Below are 21,758 nucleotides of genomic sequence, written 5' to 3'. Positions count from 1 at the left end.
AGAATATTTTACTTAAATTAAAATAAAAAATAATTTACGACTCGTATAAATTAAGTAACTACTAATTAAGCTAACACAGTGTAGAAAGTAATTTGTCATATATGGAGACCTAAACTCTAGTGACAGAATTCGTGGAATTGAGCACTAATGGACTTAAGCAAAATATACTGTTGCGAGTTTGAAGTTCTGGCCGTCTATCAACCATAGCTGCGCCCACAAAAGCGCGAACGGTGTCCTTTCTGTATTAATCATGACTTTCCTTTCAAGACGATCATGATATTATGAACTGTTCCTATCTGTGGATTCCCCACAACGTCCCCTTTAGACGAGTGGGGTACAAATTTATCCAGTTTGTCATTTACCATTACAAATATTTACTTTGCCTGCACCTCAATAACTCCGGCGACGTTCCTTTATACTGCGGGTTCAATTTCATTTGTAAATTATTATATGTTCGAGTATTAAAGATAGCCACCGCTAACTCATTTTCTGCAGTACCTTGATAATATCATTCATAACTTTACTTATAACTGTCTCTATTCGAAACCAATTAGGCCCACTCCGTCACGATTTGCAACCATTCTTCATAATTTTTACGACAGTAATTTGAGTTCGAAGGTAGGCAGGACATAACATTTTTTCACATATCTCTGGATCATACGATAAACGTTTGTCGGTACATAGTTGCCTGCCAGCAGTAGTCTAAACCCGAATATCAAAAAGTTTCGTTTTTCAAAATTTTTTTTATATCAGCATAAGAGCAAGCCGTACATCGTACAATCGTGCCTCAAATCATATCAGACTCGCTTCAGTGTGATTCATTCTTCTCCTTATATTTTCGTTTTAAACAATGCATAGCCACCAAAGTTCTCCTTCTTTACCGAACTTCCTAGAAAACTGCATCGCCCTGCTTTGTACAACTGGACAACAGACTACGGCAAACGCACACAATGTCAAAAATGTATCATATCTTTTCATTCGCTTTCATATATTTATTCACCTCCTCGTCTTGTTATAGATCTACATAGTACCATAGCATCAATTTAGGTGTTTTGCTTGTCACATTTGGTTCTCATGAATCATTCTTTCTAATCAACACCACCTTGTTCCCGTACCTCACCTTTGTCAGCACCCCGTTGGTCCTTTTTGTCGTCCCTTTTATCGTTTACACATTGCTATAAAAAGAGAAGTTTTTATTATTTTACTGTCCACTTTAGCAACATCGCAATTTCCGCCATTATACTCTCTGCATGTTAGATTTACGTAGATTGAGATGTAACCATTCTAGGATTTGGAGAATATTTTAAATACTTTTAAACTGTTTTCATCAATATACATATATATAACGGAGAAGTTAGCGCAAGCAAGCAACGGTTTATTATTCGGTTTACACTTTCGTAGTATCTTTCAGTGTTATATTTTTAATTACTTCTGTATATATACCTGTTTTTTCCAAAATTATGTCTGAAAATAAATATGTATGTTTAGTTACATGAACAATGCACTCTACCAGAATTCAAACTCACCTGTTTCCCAGATTCTCTTGTTCGTATTTCGCACATCCACACGAATTTACCTACAGTTGTTTTCAGACCAGCCCGTAGAAGCCAAACGCAGTTAATTAACGCTAAATGTATCGATAGCATCAAAGCTATCCTGTCTATAGTCCTTTTAGCCTATTTCTTAGTTTAGGAAAATAATTCAAGTCGAGTTCTTCATATAACATTCTTCTTTTAACCGGGTTTAAGAGCTTCATAATAGAACAGTCCCTTAGAGTACTATGAACTTCTTTGAAATGCTCGTATGGAAAGTCTTCGGGGCTTAACTCTTATTTTTCTGTTGAATATTATCATTACACATCCTTCAATTTTATCCCGGTGCCAATCTTCTTAGCTGCATTTTTTTTAGTGAAGGGCTAATGAAAAATGCAATATATGCAGACTTTGAGTCCTGTATTTTGTCAGCGTGGAGAACAGGCGGTGACACGCCAAGATGTGATGGTACAACAAACAAAGAAGATTCCTATTCCAAAGAAGCAGTGCACCAAGTCTCAGCCTAAACATAAACACGAACCTACAGATAGTGAAGTTTGAAAATGCCGAAACTACCTTCTATCTTCCTTAAGGCCGTAAAAAGAAAACTGGAAATTTGGTTATACTAGGACATTATCAAAGCTCACTAGCCGGCGCAAAATTTTTAATTTGAATATTTTGAATGAACCCTTATGACTTGACAAACACGATTTGAAAGGGAATTTTGCAATGGTTCAGTTTAATCCTCGTCTATTGTGTGAATGTCACTAAAATTGGTTCCCCGGGTATATTAAACCGGTATAGAGATTTTCTAAAACTTAAGGTTTAAATTAAAAAAAGACCTAGGTTTCCCAAAAACCTAAATTTTACAGCACTACCGGTATAAACCAACACGAAATTTTGTTGAAACACTTTCTAAACTAAGTTAAGACGGTTTCTGGGAGCTTTTTATATTTTCCTATTGCAACACTTATTTTTCAGACATCGTTCTCAAGCCAAATATAAACACAAAATTTCGGAAAATCGTTGGGGCTTTTTTCAGATGATTAGCACGTATATGTGTGTGTACACTCATTTACACGCTTTATAGTAACGGATTATAAAACACTATTGTTATTTAGTAAACAAGGTCCTAAAAATACTGAAATAGAAAGCATTATCCTGATGTATTGGACACCTGATCAATATGTTTTTTCATCGAATTTTATATTGGCGAACGTTAGCTTGCAATAGGCATGTTATTCTGTCGAATTCGATCCCGCATATAGCAAAGAGACGCTTTACAGATTTGTTCAGCACATCTTTATTGTCTTTATATAAGCCTAACCATGGCTCTGAGTTTTAATAACCATTTCTGGTTTCTAACCAATAAGATTTCGAGTAGCTTTTTGATTGATACTAGCTCATGCTTCTTAAAGTATAGAGGATCTTTAGGGCTAAGTGCTGCGCAATTGAGAGCAAATGTTAGCATTTTTTTAAGATTATTCTACCACTGCCTTTATCGACTTCAACAAAGTATTCTGCTCTTTTTCAGAATCATAAATAAAATATAACCTCAAATCAATGGACTTAGTTTAGAACTAATTGCGCTTTAAACAAAATAATGTATCTTTAAAACGTCTATACAAGGTAGAATCGTCGTAAAACAACTGCCTTGAAGGTCGCCTGGTGAAAATCTCATATTTAAACCAAATGTTTTGATCTCTACGTTTGCTGTTTTCTTGTAGTATTATGTCACCTAGCATACAAAATAAAGTATATCTATGACCTGTTTCGAGAGACCACTTGTGCTTATAACTGATAGGCAAACAAAATGATGGATTGATCGTCACGGGCGCAATTATCATGCCCGCAAAAACTATTGCTTATTTGCAGGTAAGCATTTAAGTACATAGATAATGCTGAATGCTGCTTATTGACTTCGTCAAGAATGAAATTAAGAAGCGAGCGCAGCACTATGTACATGATAATGATATCAAATTTGTCGTAGCAAAGGCAACGTCGAGGATTACGCTATCGTACAAAATTCCCTTAGTCAGTTAGGCGGTTAAACATAGTTGATCGAATCTGTAACATGGAAAAGCAAAACCGTAGTATGAACTTCTTAGCAAATCGAGAGAAAAAACACAAATCGTTAAAAAACTTGTTAAGGACCTAAATACCCGATTTAAAACCTCATTTAGCAAGTCGCATTCACAGCACAAAGCTGTTTTTTCTGATGTCGGCCCTAAGTACATCAGTCTAAAATCTTCCTCTAACCTGTATAGAGCTGTATAACGTCCATATCGTACCTCTGCTTCTTTATGCATTTGTATGTAAAATAGGCTTATACTGAGCACTTGAATTTACTTGAGAAACGCATCGAATAATACTACAGAAAGTTTACAGGTTACAGACTTAAACTTTTAGTTAAGTTTCGTGTTGGTAATAGACTACCATATCAGACAATTAAAACGGAATGTGACAAATGAGTATGATAATAGTATCAGCGACAGAGTTTTAAGCCAGTGGCCGCTATCAACATATTAAATATTGACTATAGAGTGGGTCAAGTGAGTATTTTTCAAGATTCATTTTCAGTAGCTAATGTGACAGAATGTATGTTATATCGATAGCTAGCCTATCAACCTAGCTATTATATTCTCGATTATTAAACGGTATGGGGCCGGTCGCAAAAACTGCTCACACTGAGGGTGGCGAAAATACGCAAAAAGTTCTGCAAACTCGACGAACGCTATTTCCAGACCATTCCATGATTAAGAATAATCAAAGAAAGAATTAAGCACAAGACAAACTCATCACTACAGAAACAGAAAGCTAGCGATTTAACAATACAGGCATGGCAAGATAAATGGAGCAATATGGTAATGGGCTCTTTAGAAGATTGGAACCGCTACTTTTCTCAGGACCTAAAGCAATGGATGAACGTAAACAAGAATGATATCACGAATTATCAAACTCAAGCCCTTACGGGCCGCATTCATAAGGTTGGAAGGACTCCCGATTCCCGCAAAGAAAACGATGTGAGCTACGTCATTTTACGCTGCCCAGACCTGTGGTACACGCGAGTGAAAAGATATACATTGGTGATTCTACCAAGATCGGTGCTAGACATGATAAATGGGATGATGGAAATAAGGAAAGGATGGGAAAAAAGCGCAGGCCTAGTTAGTTGAATATCCCCTGTTTTTAAATAATTCTGATGTATTACAAAGCAAACAAAAAAGGGAGGAAAGGGCTTTGTGGTGGAAATTTTGGGGTGGAAGTTTTGTTTAGGTTTTGAAGGATCTTTCTAAACCTTCCACCGTAGTGGCTTCAGAGTACGTAATATCGTTCTTTGAAATCCTTTCTGCCTGAGGTCAATCTGGCATAGTGGTACGTTTGTCTTCGAAATATAATATACTTCAATTAATTATATTCAAAATTGTATTATCTTATTTTCATTTTTCAACGGTTTTTAAAAACATGTGCCCTGATGTTGAAACTTAAACATGCATAAAAGTTTGTGTATGAAATCATAATGACAACCGTTTACATTTAATACCCATACAATGAACTAAAAGAAATTGTAAAAACCTTAGTTTAGACCTTATCTGAAATGACTAGCTGTAACGATTCGAGCTTAATAATAATAGTCGTACATGCAATTAAAATCCTTCTTATCGAAACAAATATTTTGACGACCTCCCGGAATTTCTCGGGCTACTCGTGGCTAGAGCACCTTTTCATAATCAGGGCCTTATTGTAAACAAGGCCAATACAGGAAGGAAACACCTAAGCAATGAACCGAATAATCGCTTTTAAAAACCAAATGGAATGCGTATACGCATGAAATGAGCTATTAAATAGGTGTATATATATGCTTGTCAATGTATTAAAAGTCCCGTGCACGTGCATTGGTGCCATCAAAGTCACGAGGTAAAAACTAGGCTCAAGTATATGTAGAGCAAAAGGGTAACTGAACTAGTTTTACCACGTATTATATGAGTTACCTTTAAGAAGTCATATTTGGAAATAATTTTACTATATGATTAACTGTATTAAAAAGATTATTTCTCTGCTATTCATTTTATTGGAACAGGTGGAGCTGTATTTTGATTGTGAGTTACAACATGAGATGGCCCTTCATATACCCTTATTCATGGCCGCTCAAAGTGCTCAGGTAAGTGAAAACGAAATTGCTGTATCGATAATAACTTTATAGTATGGTTCAACTCCTTGTTTAGACTAGTTTCCACAATTGATTTAGATTTACTGTACTCTTATCTTATAGATAATACATTTTGGCTTTTTGTAAGGCCATTGTGTGTATCAGATTAGAGCGGGAGACAAACGGTTCGAAATAATCAACTTTACTTATTATTACTACAGTTATCTCCGGTCAAGTCATAACAGATTCTAGTCTTTTTACATCTTAGCGCTATTTTAGTTATATCATCTTAGAGACACCTTTGTAGTAGACTGCTCCGAGACACACTACGGACATGATGTTCCACGGTACAGTCGTAACTAGATAGAGGCGTGCTTTTAGTGGCAATCGAAAAACTAAAGGTGGCTGCTTTTCTACCAAGGCATTCGTGCCATCAGATTCCGCAACAAAAACCGATTACCTGTCCAAGCACTCACGTGTAAGTAGTCATTTCACAAAGCTGAATTTCATTAGAATGGTAATGTCACCAAATAGCATTCTCGTATTTAGCTCAGGTAATCCGAGGATAATAACAAGGCCCACCTAGAAAAAGTGGCTATTCACGATGCAAAACCTTTGAAACATGTTGTAGTAATACCTTTCGTACATTCTATTTTGTACTTAAGTGGTGCTGTTCGTCACCGTCAAAGCCGGCACGTACGAGAACTACGCACAGCTTAAAACAATATTACATACCCCAGATTTTATTTGATTGCCAGGTCACCAATTAAAATACATATGTTTATAAGATATCTGTGCATAGACACCACAACGGATGGAGTTATGCAAAAACAGGCGACGTAGTGAGTAAAAAGCAGTATTTGTTAAGTATCCTTTTTGTTGCTAGAATATATACAGTTACCAACTTTTCCAGATTATTCCAGATAACGGTAACTTAGTCAAAAAAAATACGCTCTTCGTTTTTGAACTACTAATTTTTCCTTAAAATCCAAACTAATTCGCGGAATAGTTAGGGGTACGATGCTTTTTGCACTAATTTGCAGTGAAAACATTAAGCTGTGATAGAGTTCGACGGAAAAAACTTAAATTTAATAACACCATGGGACGCCGAATTGACATCATACCGTTTAACACCAACTTTTGCTGTAAAGGTAAAATAAGAAATATTATAGCTAAATATATAATCATGTAAGAACCACTCTGATTGAGCAAGTGAAAGAGAAGACTGCTACTTCATCCAGTAAATTAGCTAAGTAAATTAACACCAAATATCAAGGAGGAATTTATTATTTGCTAAATATATTTAAAATAATAATAACTCACATCTTATTTTAGCCAAAGACCTAGAAGTATTCACCCATTTGCTTTTTCACCTGATATTTCTTGAAAATTGATCCGAGAAAGGTGCCCTCGCTACAGTACAGGATCTTAACGTGCCTTCGATTCTATAGGCTGAAAATTTGAGAATAAGCCTTGCAACTTATTTGCTCTACGGCATAGCAACATGTATATAGAACAGCGACAATTTAGGAAAAAGCGACAGCCAACTGATAACTATTTATAAATAATCACGCGTGTTTGGGAAGTATCAGCTATTAGAGAGAGTTGCAGTGATATAGATTCCGGCAACTAGATTTTCAAGAAAGTCAAATGAAGTTATGTAGAGAGCACTCTTCATACATTTTACAAGAATAAATTTAAACAGAAAAGGTTGGACGATTTGGGCGTCAAGCATCAGAGTCTCAAGGTCAACAGGACGACCCTAGATTTCGTATCCAACTAGGCAACCTTGGAGCCGAAGATAGCTAATCCTTTTATTTTTGGTATGATTACAAAGACTTGTTTAGGAATGAACATTATTTTTGAAAACGTATTTCGTCACTATCAAGCGTCTTATGGTATTTCGAGCACCTGTTGTGATATCTGTAAGCAGACTAGCTAAAAGATATACGATATATCGAATACCTATAGAATAGTCGTATACGCAAAAATGTTAGTCATAATTTCTGCACTGAAAGACAACCCAGATAAATTTAACAAACGAAAGCTCACCTCTACATAGAAATCATGTTTTGTCCAACCTAGTGGCAGCCACTACTGATCCTATAAATTAAACGGTTCGGATGTTGCCGCTTTGAGTCTCTCTTATGATACATAAATACTAGATGACTTGGACGAATAAAGAAGTTGATTCATCATACTATAGAATTCCACCATCAGACGGAATAAAATGCTCCTTTTACTAAACCCTATTATGCATTAAATAATTTGTTGCAAGAACATTCCTTGTATAGTACACTATAGGATATAGAGCTATTTTTTTACATTTTATTACACACAACTTCTATGGGGATTCATTCTACATTCGATTCCTATCCATAAAGCTACAGTGGTACGAGTAAATTAAACATTATTGAATAATGTATTTCCAAATTCGCTTTAGGTTTTTTGCCTTGCTAAACCCCCGACTTGGAACATAGCTTCCGGCACTGAAGTCTTTTGGACACTACTACGGAAGTCGTGAGATGCTCATACCTCTTCTTCACAACCTCTATATATCCTTCTAACATTACTAACATATAGTAGCATGTAACTCAAATCATGTAATTATTTTTTCATAGTTCGTAATAGTTCATTAATTTCTTAGACATACGTAGAATTTGCAGCTGTAGAAGACCTATTATGAGCATTATTTAGCCAAAAATACCCAAGGTAGGTTGCCAGCAGGGAGTATAAAGAACAGACCTACTTTTTCTGAATTTCATAACTACTAAGAACAAATATCACATATTTTACTACGATTAACTTTTCCCACACAGGTCTTACGAATTCTGCGGGATCGCAGAATGACGCTGGAAATATACGCAAATGTCACAGATGTGAAAATCTTTTCTCACAAATGCAGGACTTCCCGAAAACTCAACATGCCTCAACCCTTTCTGTCAGAGTACGACGTATGTATTGTTTTGTGCTAAATTTTTATGTGGCTTAATTATTCAAGTAAATACTCCAAAATATTTGTACTTAATACTCGGTCGGTAACTAAATAAGAAATCATTGATTAGCTCCGGTTTAACGCCTAAAGAAATAACCTGCGCTTAACCTGCATTATTAAGATGTAATTAAACTAGGATCATGCGAATCCCGAAAAATCCAAAAGATAGCATGTGTTTATTTTTGAGAAATGCTATAAATAGAAAGACTAAAGTTTTTTTAACCAGAAAGTCTCCTTTTTGTGTCCCTGTCAAGACAATGAATGACGAATGTGGAGGTCTGCAATGTTTGCGTCCTCCATGGCGACTAAATTAGTAATCGCTTAACGAGTTACTACTCATCATTTCAAAGATGCTGACTATAACGTAACTACGCTACAATCGTTGCTAATTAATTGGAAAAGTACCTTCGCTGTGAACATCTTTGCAGATGTGCGAAATTTAAAGTATAATGTATATAAATGGAAGTTTCTCTACGCGTGCTCTATATTGAAAAACTGTTACCCTAGTACTTCTCAGCCGGTACAATGCTACGAAATATACTGACAAGCAGTATAAGATCCAATTCGAAGCTTATAAGGCGAGTTCACCTTGTCAGTACTGGTTTCGAAAAGTATAACAGAATAATATCGATGTGGAGAAGTTTGCCAATTACTTGGGAAAATGAAACTATAAAAGGACTTGAATCCCAAAGATTTATTTTATAGCACTCTCTTAAAAAGAGCAACAATTAGTTCAGCTAATCTTTTGAGTCTCATTTAAGCAAAATCTTTCGACACACTTTGTGTACCGAAGATGTACATGAAGGTGTGAATCCCTCCATACCTGAATTAGAATAGAAAATGGGCCCAAGGAACAGTATCGGTTCGTTTGTTACAAATTTGGGACTGGACAAAACAATCGAAAAGCAAACACTATGAAGCCGAAATAGATGACTAATCTTAGCAGAGCAATTTGCGTGTTGAAAAGGAAGGCAAATAACAGAATGCCCTCATATATTTATAACGATACAGCTCTGTAGAAAAACTCCACTATAAATGTAGATATTGTATGCTACGACTTTAAATGTGTTTTTGAAACCACAGCTGATTTATTGATACCGATATCGGAGTATATAAGGTTTGGTAAACGTTTTCCCGGCTGTCCACAAGGTACGTCTTTAGGTAGTGTCGTATTTAGGTTTGTTGTTGCAAGACACATCTTTATGTATACATGTATCTATCCGACAACGGGTGCTAAGTTCCTCGCATAAAGAATGTAAATGAGTTAACTATTGTATATCATCTCGTAGTGTATACTTGTCAGGTACAACACTCACCGCGACCAGACGACTTTGCTTTTCTCGAAAACGTATAAAAATAACTCTATGCAGCTTTGAATATCGGTAGAAGACGGAATCAAAAGCTGTAGCCGTGATGCATTTTATAAGTTCACTGCGAAATCTCGAATATGATGTGAGATGCGCTCCTAGACCCTAAATCTGCAGGCTCTACAACGCGTTTTCAGTTTTCATCTACCGGGCATCACACGTATTATAAATCGTAAAGTGATACATACAGATTATCTTACATATCGAAACGTACATCGAAATGATTACCTGTTTAATTTCTGTTAATTAATTCTTCAATTAAAATTTTTCTGAAGATTTTTGTAGAAAAGAAATCTTCTTAAAAAGAAATTTCATAAAAATCGTTAGAGCTTATTTGGCGCATATATATTTGGCATGAATGGCATGCTAATGATCCAAAAAGAATTTTTCACATAGAATAACCTGAAGGGTTTTGCTTAAAATCATGACAACAATGCAATGGGATTGTTTGTAGTGTCATTTTGACACTACCGTGTGTCGGTAGCTCTCAAAAAGAACAACGTGTAGGATAAAGTACAAACGTTCGCCATACATTTGTTCGTCGATACTACGTTTTCTATATACGCGTGTGTTCATGTGTTTGATAATCAAGCCAAACAAGTTTCTCACTTTTTGCACAAGAAATCTTTAATCTAAATTACTAATCTCGTTTTTCAGAGTATGAATAATCCTGCTGCGCAAAAATAAACTGACCTGCAATTCTTCGCAACGTATCAACATTTTAGCATTTATCTGAGGTTCAGATAAAAGTATGGTCTACATGGTCTAGAAGTGTACTAGCAATAGACACATGTTTTAAACAAGAATGGTTTTAAAGATTTAAAGCTGAAAGCTGTGCACATTGCGACTTGGGACCCACAGAGAGTGATGGCCCATAAAACAAGCAGAAAATTTCACAGGAGAAGAATGTTTTATCTTGAGTTTATTGAAGCGATTTAAGTATACGGATTTCAATTTTCGGATTACAAAGAAATGTGAGTTATACTCAGTCAATACTATAGTGAATAACTGACAGAACATATATGATCTAAGAAAAGGGGCTTCGAAGTAAATACAAAATCTGGTTTTGTTTTGTCTGTAGTTGCCATGTGCAATAATATAGTATAATAGTATCACTAATGGAAAGCGGTGTCCCATAAACATCTATAATCATTCTATCACTTGTTCCTTTGAACTTAGATTGAGTATTTGACCTCAAAAGCTATTTATAGGACGCTTATAAAGAAGATCATAGCTGTCAAGTTATGGTAGTCATCTTCGCTATTAAGGAATGAGGGACATGCATTAATTTGTAAACTCAGTCATAATTATTTGTGTGCAACCTTGATTACATCTAATCTATTTTAAGACGCTCTTGCTTTAACTTGGGCTGTTTTTCGTTCGTACAAGAATCGAAACTTGCTATTGAAATAAAACTTCTATTTGTCAACCCCTGAAATAAAGCAGAGAAGAGTTACCTTTGCGTACATCGCACTTAGTCCAGTCGGCTGACTATATTCATGAGTGGAACAAACGAAAAAGATTTATTAGCATATGTGTACTGTAGTAGGCCTACCTTGACATACAATGAATACAAAACATTATAGTGAGCCTATTCCCTATTTTCAAAATAAACCAAGATAACACATTGTTAGAGTAGCCAGAGAAAACTATATGATGTAGTAGTTTCCATTAGATGCATAGGCTTATGCTCATTCTTTCATGTTACAAGATATTGCGCTGACGTTTACTAGCGCAATTTTAGTATATGGCAATTCAAAGCGTTTTAGCATACCTATTTCTTACATATATTCTCACAGGCTGTCTTTTCATTTACTATAGTTGTATCTCGGCGTACTTGACCCGCTAATCCATTTATTAAACTTTTTTTTATATTTCAATTATTGTGTCGTTTTCAGAATTTTTTTTATTCCAGAACATGTCTGACCAGAAGAAATATATACATTTGATGAAAGATGGAGAAAATCGTAGGGCGTGATGGCGTATGCATAATAATAAGAACTACCTTATTGCTAGAATTTAAGCTAAACGCTGTATCCTTTTGAATTAAAGAGCCGTCATTACTTTTCAAGTTTGTTAATAGTAGGGTTCCCGTTTCAGATACCGGAGCAAGCGGAGTCAATAAAAAGTGTTCATTCAACGCATCACTCCAGATTTTCTGTGAAGTCCAATGACAGCCAACAAGCTTTATGTGCTCCCTCATTTGGTGTCAGTAAGATCCTAGAAGGACTACGTTCCGTAATTGAAGCTCAAACTAGAGCAACCAACCAAATTCGAAATGTGCTCGAAAGGTAATAAGAATGTAATATATTACGAAAATGTATGTGTAAAATACTGGGGGCTAATATATGAAATCTGTAAACACCGTAAAGTAAGATACTTAAGAATGATTTTTAAAGTTCTCTCTGTTTGAAATAAATCTCGTTATAGCACATGATTGCGCCTGTGCCTAAACGACATTAAAGATTTCTAAAGTTCTTTTTCAGGTAAAATCTGTAGCACATTATCTATATTAGTTATTTTCGCCTAAACTCTTGAAGATGGTTAGGTTACTTATAAGAAGGCTTGACTATTATAAAAATCAGTAACTTATTGGCCGAAGCAAAGCTACTGTCATCATGTGGATACCTTGAAAAACCAGGGTCTATCGTTTAAGTACGATTTGAACCAATATAAGTAATAATTTCTTCAAGGTTAATACTAATGTTCGTATATTTCAATCTTTTATAAAGCACATCGTATTTTCTACCTTTATAGCACAATTATGATAAGCAGTAGCATCAGAAGCTGCGCTTAGCTAGCAGAACTTAAAACCGCTTGTAACATAAATACTGTTTTTAAAGAAATCGAAACAAAAAAAAACTCATGTCCTTTGTTGATTCATTGTGTTATATGAGAAAGAAAAATGAACGCTAACTCTTACTTTTTAAATTGCGTCAATGTATGATGGCCTTGAACTTGAAGGAGTTTCAAATTCAGGAATATATTACACCCGTAGACATATAAATACTATTAATTAGTAGACTATTACTAACTAGCGAAGATCTCTGCACTATCCATGTTTTCTTAGAGATACACTAAATGTTTTTCCACATATTTACTCCATCTTTCTTTATGGACCATTATATCCAGGAACCCTTGTTCCTAGCCTTGTCTAGGAAAAAACTGCCTGTCCTACAGGATTTGAGCGAATTCTACAGCTGTCCATCAAAAGGGGTACCGCATAAAAATTGTACAAAGAGCCAAAATATACATATATATACATTAGAACTAAGTTACAGTACTCTGTTTATAGCACTTTTGCGCCGAAATAAGTGTTCTCGTGGACTTGACGTGGAGTTCATGAGGTAAAAGTAGGCTTGCAGTTTTTAAAAAGCCTTCGGATGCTAAAAAAGGTTGCAGACGACCGTTATTAGACTGTTTCTATTATTCTACAATGATGGCACAAAATTAAGTACCTCTTACAATTGCTGTTATTAGGCGGAAGACATAAGTAAGCCATAGCTAGCTAGGGCGGTATACTGTAGAAGAAATAAAATTTACTGTATGCACGTGTGTATACTGGAAAGCTAGATTGAAGTTATACACGTTAAAGTAAACTGTAATAAACATAATACAGTAACAAAATGTCGCTTTTATTAACAAACAAATTGCAACAACCTCTCCCAATTCGGATGGCTACTGTCGAGAAATTACGAGTTACAACGTCTCTCATCACAATCTCGGAGAAGCCTGAAAGTTAGCAATGCTAGCAAGAGACATAACTATGCCGAGAAATATAATGATGGGTTCCGTAATGGCCTTTATTTTGCAAATATATCCCGGACCCGCTAAAGTAAAAATACCGTGAAATAATATACGCAGCAGAGGTCTGCATCGTGAATATGAAATGACCCTATCAAACATCACACCTAGATCCTTGCAGAAATCTACTTTAACGACGGTTGGTGGCCGTAAACATTGTATTGTCAGAGTTACTGTGCGCACTAACGTGTTCCCCTACAAAACTTTCTAACACGCAGTACTCTAGGTTTATAGTCTGGCGTAAACAGACACTCGATTCAGTTTGTGTTAGATGAAGCAATGCTTAACCAGCATCAGGTAAACCCAAAAATTTTTTGCCTTTTTCCGCATACTTTGGAGTCGACAACTTTATCCTAGTAGACGCATATCAAATGGAAATGCAGTCAGCCGCTTTGAAGGTGCATTGCAAATCCTTATAATCGAAGACTCGAACATACATTGTAATCTTTTACGGAGAAACATACCAAAACTAACCGCAGGGATTGCACACAGGGAAGAAGGTAGAATATTTGGTTAGACCGAATTTATTGACCTTAGTAGCAAAGTTGCGGCTTGCAACATGAAGACGGCGTAAAGCAATCATTCGCGGCCTAATCGTGGCTGGCGTGTGCCACATAAGAGCTTCCTTAGGGAAAGGGCTTAACCTTTTTTATATAATATAATTAATATATTTGTCTATATATCTATTATATACAGTTATTTTATATATAACTAAGAAAAAAAAAAATATATATATATATATATAGGACGTTGTATAAAGTCTTGGATAACTGGGCGGTAGTTTTCTACGAGTGAGGGTGGCCCTCCAATCTAAATAACTGTCACCATTACCCCTCCGATCTGTAAACGGAAACATTCATCTCTGGAACGTAGAACTGTGGCCAACCAGGGGAACCAGCTCCCAGCCCCTATTTTTTACACATTGAAATACTGAACTCTGAGGTGTTACTGTGAAAGTTATAAGGAAAAAGCACTCAAAATAAGTCGACTTAATATCAACATGGTCAAGCCCTCATAGTCTATGAAGAAAAGATTGTGGTATTCCCTGGACTGGTGGGCTTGTCAACTAGCTGGCCCCCGTACCGTTATTTGCAAATGTTGTCATTCAAACCTCACGTAATCTATGTGTCAATTGACCAGGTTTCACTATGTGCGCCCACCAGTACTTCAAAACCCCGGATTTATTGAGAATAAGTGAGTGAATGGCTTTCAGAATAATCAAACAACTACTGCAAAAGCCTTTATGCACAGTTCTTTTAAAACTTTTTTTAGTAGATGATGGTGCCGAACCCACACCCGACGAAAGACGACTCTTTCATCAGTTACAGTTTATTATTTCTTCTGGTTGAAGGAATAGAGGTGAAGAGAAAGTTGTTACCAACTACACTACTGTCAACAGGAGCCGGTGAGCGATTCCTGTTCGTGCGTATGTTCGAGTGACAACAACAATAACAAAAACTGGCAATAGTCATAAAAAACATTTTCTCATACGGATATGCAACTCCTGACAGAATACAATTTATATAGTAAGGGTGGCTGTGCTAAATGTGATAAGAGTTCTCAAATTATTCTATTCGTGTAGTGTATAAGGTGTGCAAAATATTCCAAACGCCTCGTAAAACGTGTGAACTCGATAACAAAACCGTCTAAATGGAAGTGCCACTGGTGTAATGTATTAACAGCAGACTGGCCGACATAATGCTTCTTGATATGTCTATAAATATGTCCATTTGATTATTACGATAAACAAAGAATTGCTTTTCATTCCTGTTTCACCACATGGTCTTGGAAAATGAAGTGTTTTATCGGGAAAACTGTTATTGCTATCAGAGAAGAATGAAATGGTCAATTTGTCCGGACGATCGCTCGACATAGCTGCTTCCCACTCATCAAAGTAGTACCTCTAATTAGCATAGTATGATCGAGCATTTTGATATGGCTTTAAAACAGCTTTTGTCCGAAAAATAGTCTGCCATACTGTCTGCCTAAGGATGGAACTTGAGAATATGATGGCCAAAATTGAGAAGTACGTGGATACCGTAGTAGAATTTATTTTAAAGAGAATCCATCTTTTCTGTCGTGCTTCACTCCATCACTCAACGTATAGTTGTCGAGAGCGGTCAATACAGCCACCGAAGCGAAGTAGCAAGAGAGGAAGATAGCTGTTAAGATCAAAACAGCTGTCAAGCCTATTTCCGATGCGAAAATCAAGGATTATCACGAAAATAAGGATTCAGCAGACAAATAGATAAAAATCAATAACAATTTGAAAAATACAGAGGTGAGACAAATTATGCCACAGCGCAGCAGCCGCCGCAGACGAGGCGGTCGAACAGTCCGATCAGTTTCGTGAAAATCGGTCCTCCGAATGGCACTGAATTATTGTGTGCACATGGCGTATCGACGGCCTCAAATAGCTGTTCTCTTCTTCCAAACGCTGTAATAATCGAAGATTTCATGAATAAAGTTTTTACAGTGGCGAACATTCAGAACCTAGCGTTAGGACGCGGCGGCTCCTACCAACGCCATCGCGGTAATACAAAGGATCGATCGCAGAGTACTTGACAAAACCGAATCCAGCGAAACGCTAAGAATTAGGCGATGGAAATACGAGGGAGCTTGAGCATTAGCGTGCCTTACGTCGAGGGTCTGAAAGAATGTTAACATTCTGGTGCTGACAGAAACAAGCAGTGTGCCCACTCTATATCCCTCGCCTTTACGCCGTGAACCCTCCAGCTTGCAAGACTAGTGGCCGAAGACACCTTAGGGGAGGTAGAGTGAATAATCTCTCACTAGGATTATTTAAAGACGACATTATGTTACATAGCTAACACATCTATTTCGTAGGGATCATATCTGTCACGCACGAATCTCTACACCGGCTAATAAAGAAGCTCGTTAACGGTTTGCAAACACTGTCGCTCTGTCGACCTTCCTTCCTAATCGTAACTGGCGACTTTGCGCTCGCCTAAAGACACGTTTGCGGACTTTGGGGAAACAATGCATACTCGGTACCGGCATTTGAGGAATATGCTGAAAAGAAATACATGAAAGCTTTGGAGAGTCGGCAAATAACAAAAGTAAAGGTAGAGCGACAGCCATACAACAGCTAACGAGCTGTGGCTCGACCGTCTTCCCGATAAGCTGGATTGGATCGATATCACATTGCTGATATGCTCACGACGAGTGATACAATTCCTCTAGCAGTGCTATTGTTTTTGGCAATAAGAAATCGAAAGTACCTGTTCGGTAGTCTTTATGCGGATATCTTAGTTAACCATGGCTCTAGCGAATTCCTGGCTAGGCTTTGCGTAACAGCAACTGAATGGGTTTTAACGGTCAACCTAGATACGACGAAGGTCATAAAATTCAAAAGAAAAGGCAGGATTGTGGCTGGCGACACAATATTTATTTCCGGATTTTTCTTTTGGTTCCTAAGTAAATTCCCGTGTCTCAACGTACTTATCTCTTTTAGTGGTAACACTTGCGTATTGCACCTCACGAAAGGATATAGAAAAACGTTGACCGTTTCAAGTGACATTAGGATTTCAAATCGCTTCTCCCTCACGACAGCATTTAGTCTCTTTGACCTGAAGGTGGCGCCGGAAGCGGTTTAAGTGGTAAAAAACCTTGCAGTATGATATTGCGAATTACTCAACTAAGTAAAGACCTCCTTTTTGAAACACGTCCTGGGTCTTTATCATACAGCAAGAAACCAAATAGTTTACCTTTTTGCCGACGCTTTGTTATTAATAGGAGATCTTGCTCTGTACTCCTGGCGAGTCACGCCCCCCCGTCTCCGTGTGTCTGAGCAGGTAGACGTAGAAGTTCGCCGAAATAGATAATGAATTTTTTCATACAAAGGTAATGAGAAATGATGGGCAGAAGAAGCCGAACCGAGTAAACTGTTAGATTACTGTCCGTTTCGCAGTCCAGAACTTCTATCACCAATTATGTACAGATAGGCGACTCCATGAGCCCGACGAGGGATGCATTTGTAACAGATGTGAGGACAAGTGATAAACACCATCCAGATAGCTTCTTCTAGTGTTGTCGCTCGGAAACCTGGCACACTGATTCTCTTTTTGTCTAAATTCTTTACCCTCTCTCTATTTCTCTTATGAATTTGATGCTACAACTTCTAAGCTTTTAATTTTTTTTTAGCCTTTAAGTGTCATTGATCCTGTGATATATTATTCATATATTTTATTGTTAAATATTTTTCTTTAAATGCGTTGCTGGATGTGTAATATCAGAGAAGTAACGTTATATACAATAGTTGATTAAATATCAACCATTTCGGCATATGGTTTAACCTCGTTTCAACCGAATGAGCACTTTTCTGAAAGGCAATTTCTTTTTTTATAAAACATAATATTAAACTGAGGATATATGTGTTAAAGTTTCTTGATTTCTCTAGCTTTATTAAGTGGGAGAAACATTAAGCTTTGAAAAAAACTCCAATGTTTCGCTGTGGACTTTTTCTTTAAGATGATTTTGAAAAATTCTCAGGAATTCATGAAATATGTCGATGTGTGGAAGTTGGCGAAAGTGTTTAGAGAGATGCGAAAAGAGTCATGATTGCATATTGTTTTAAAAACGTTTTAACTATACAGCGGTCTCATTGTGTTAAAAAAAGTATTGATAATTTGGCTCTGTGCCTACTGCATGTCTTAATCAGCCAAACGCCAGTTGTCTTTTTCCAGTTAATTCTACGATTTAGTGTGGCCAACGATTTTCCCACCCTTCAAAACAATTCTAATGTCACAAAATCGGATTTTGAGAAAATTTTTGGTAGGAATAGTTAACATATATTTGACAGGGTTAAGTAAGGTAAAGGCTCACACTGGCGTTGCATACACGACCGGAGGCTAAAACTACGTGTATACGTTGAGTGATTTTTTCTAGCTTATATTGCCTGTTGGTAAGGCAAATTCTCTTCAAGTTGCAGGATATATACAGTGTGGTAACAAATTAACTGTAATGGGAAGACGAGGTAATTGAGACGAAGTAATAAAGAGATTACTAGAATATTTCCGTAAAAGGATAGAATGTTAACCATAATAAAGTTGATCATGTTGGATGTGACTAATTACCTTGATTGATAATACGACAAGTGCACACAATAAACAGACTTACTGTACCGAAATGACTAGAACGAGATGACGGAATTGGTGTTGGAAGATCTCAGAAGGACTGCACCAGATAGCTATAAAAATGTAGTTCTGCGACTTGATTATATACTCATATGTTCGAACAGACGTAACATAATTCGCTCATATTAAAACAACACGATGAAATAATTTGTAAAGAGTAACATGTCATTTGGACTTAGGTAATTGCAAAGAGATAACTGTTAGTGTGTATTTTTGTTAGAGCTGATGGTACGGATGAAATTTGCTAAATTGAAGCAAAGCAAGCGTAGGGCGAGTCCATATAACAATTAGTGTAAATATACAGACATTTACTGAAATTTCCACTTCATCTTAAAAAGCTATATAATCAAGCCAGGTAATAGCCTTGTACGGCTGCACTGCCCAAAACATCAAAATGGCGCTGCTCATAAAACAATATTCTAATGATATAACTGTGTATGCGTTGAGTAATACTTGTAAAAAAATTTAACCATGTTAGATGCTCAGTTATCTTTATCAAAAAAATTTATGTCGAATCCTTAAATTTTTTAATTTGAAAGGCAATGCACCCAGGCAGATCAAAACTGAAATGGACACTGCTTACGGGAATTCTGCACCACCGTTTGCCACTAACATTTTGGCCAGCTAAATTTGGTCGCACTACCTCCATTGATGATGAACATGTGGGACGGCTAGCAGCTGCAACCATTATCGATAACATTGGAAAAAGTTTATCAAACGGTGTCGGGCGATTGTCAATACCAATCAAGAGATAATAAAAAGTATAAGCATTTGGAAAGAACGTGTTGCCGTATACTGACTGAAGATTTGGCTAAAAATTAACGTCTCGTTTCGTGTCTCGTTCACCCACAATCAAAAACGCTTCTGAATGAATAATTTTAAAACTCTGTGCACGCCATTGTCGACGATTGTTGGAGCGATTATGTATTATTACAAGCATTCGGTATCTATTGCTCATCAGCGCAGGTATTAAAGAACTCGTCAAACGACATGCATACCTCATTTCCTATTTGACGTGTTTATCATAGATTTTTTCTGGGACGTATGCTTTCGGTTGGATAATTTGAAAATGGCATCGGCCACCTGAGCCCCTGTAAAGGTCACGATTTACTCAGTCCTCACACAATTAATATATAAAAGACATTTCGGCCGGATTTGTATTGCTTCAGCGCAGTATGCCTAGGAGCTGAGCTTTCAAACTTTCTGGTTTGAACAAGCAACCTGATTTTATATATATATTCGGGAAGTTCGAAATTTTACATATGATTTATTTCAAACAATAACATTGACTTTAACGCTTTTCCCCATTTTAATTTGAGGCCTAAACCAGTCACTAGTCATTTTCAAAACATTCGTTCTCTAACACGCAATAACTTTAATAATAAGCATGCGTCAAGCGAGATTGGTAAGTATAAAGTTATTAAAAACCTGGCAGTTGCAAAGAGGCTCAAAATGTCTCAAAACGGTTAACCATTGGAGCTCATCTTCACGACCCGTTACCGATAAATACTATGCTTAAAAACTGTTTTTTTTTTTGACAAAAAATGATGAATTTGACAAAAAAAATGTTTGTCAATAATAAACGGGTATCATAAACGATCTATTAACTTTGCCAACAAAGCCAGTCCGAATCTAGATGGAACTCTATATATATATATACGTACATATCATGTCGTGAGTATCGATCAACAGCAAACTTTGTAAACTTGTCACTGAAAATAGTCAAAAAAAATACGGTACCGTAAATTAACCGACGAAGAAAACAAAATTCAAAGATAGAAATAATAAAATTTGTACGGTCTCAACGAAGAAACGAGGGCTACCAACTTGTCATATCAGGCTAATGTTGTTGGATGTATGAAACGAATCTTATGAATAAAGAGCAAAATTGAGTGTATTTTCATTTTGCTCTTTTACATAAAAGCTCTGGAAAAAAGCAGGACACTGTCGATATTGTAGCTACTGTAGCATTCAATTATGAATTCAACCAAAAGATACAGACCCTGTCTACTCTTCTGTTCTAATGTTTTGATTGTTTAGAGTATTAGTATTATTTTGCTGTTTTATAATTTCTGTCACATTCTATTATGCTTAAATTTACAAATTAAATGTTTCCTACTTTGAGGCAGGTGCAGCATATGCGGAGAGAAGCCAAGTTGCAGCGACCGGCCATGTTTCCCTGGTGTTCAGTGCATGGATACTGCATCTGGACCGCGATGCGGACCCTGTCCAACAGAGATGTTAGGTGACGGAAAAGACTGTAAGCCCGCAGTCACTTGCAGCGACGAGCCATGCTTACCTGGAGTACGGTGTATAGGTAAGATATAATTAAAAAATGTAATTAGGAAATGAGGCTTAAAAAATTGCGTCTTTGTCATCGTAAAGAGGAAACTTCCACTTTCAAGTAAAATATTCGGATATTTAGCAGTGATTTGTTCGATTGGATAACTACGGCTTCATGGTTAACAAAGAAAACACGAACAGCATAACAAAACGTGGGTCTGTGTTTAATCTGCTGTGGAGGCGTGTCGTATAAAACGCCAGACTCGAAACTCCTTCCCATCGCTGCACCTGTGTTCTTTTAAAATTATTTGAGTTCCTGGTTTCAACCTGCCGTGTCGTTGCGTCTGATCACTGCGGATAGATGCCCACTTCATATCCGTAGTATATCCACAATCTCGTAGTAGGCCTATAGGCGCTGTCAAGTTGCAGCTTTTGAAGAAATACGTTATTATGAATGTAATACTTCAGTGA

At 36.7% G+C, this 21,758-nt stretch overlaps 1 protein-coding gene across 7 annotated transcripts in view; it reads left to right on the top strand.

Annotated features, from left to right (window-relative positions):
* Tsp (Thrombospondin) overlaps positions 1-21,758 on the top strand; it is a 128,298-nt gene that overhangs the window by 10,120 nt on the left and 96,420 nt on the right. For 4 of the 7 annotated variants that reach the window (XR_015323157.1, XR_002671931.2, XM_086982742.1 and 1 more), the window contains exons 4-7: positions 5,614-5,694; positions 8,502-8,636; positions 12,145-12,335; positions 21,134-21,321. Coding sequence is in view for 5 of the 7 variants with exons in the window: in XM_086982742.1 (XP_086838868.1) it covers positions 5,614-5,694; positions 8,502-8,636; positions 12,145-12,335; positions 21,134-21,321 (595 nt within the window). In the remaining 2 variants the exon portion in view is untranslated. Of the gene's footprint in view, positions 1-4,761; positions 4,908-5,613; positions 5,695-5,760; positions 6,161-8,501; positions 8,637-10,730; positions 11,019-12,144; positions 12,336-21,129; positions 21,322-21,758 lie in introns of those variants that run through there. The other 3 variants (XM_086982744.1, XM_086982745.1, XM_022797544.2) reach the window with 3 other exon arrangements.

Source organism: Varroa destructor, unplaced genomic scaffold (genome assembly GCF_002443255.2).
Source record: "Varroa destructor unplaced genomic scaffold, Vdes_3.0 BEIS01000003.1, whole genome shotgun sequence".
Classification (NCBI taxonomy): Eukaryota; Metazoa; Arthropoda; class Arachnida; order Mesostigmata; family Varroidae; genus Varroa; species Varroa destructor.
Note: the sequence above shows the minus strand (reverse complement) of the source record. Positions and strands in the feature narration are given on the sequence as shown.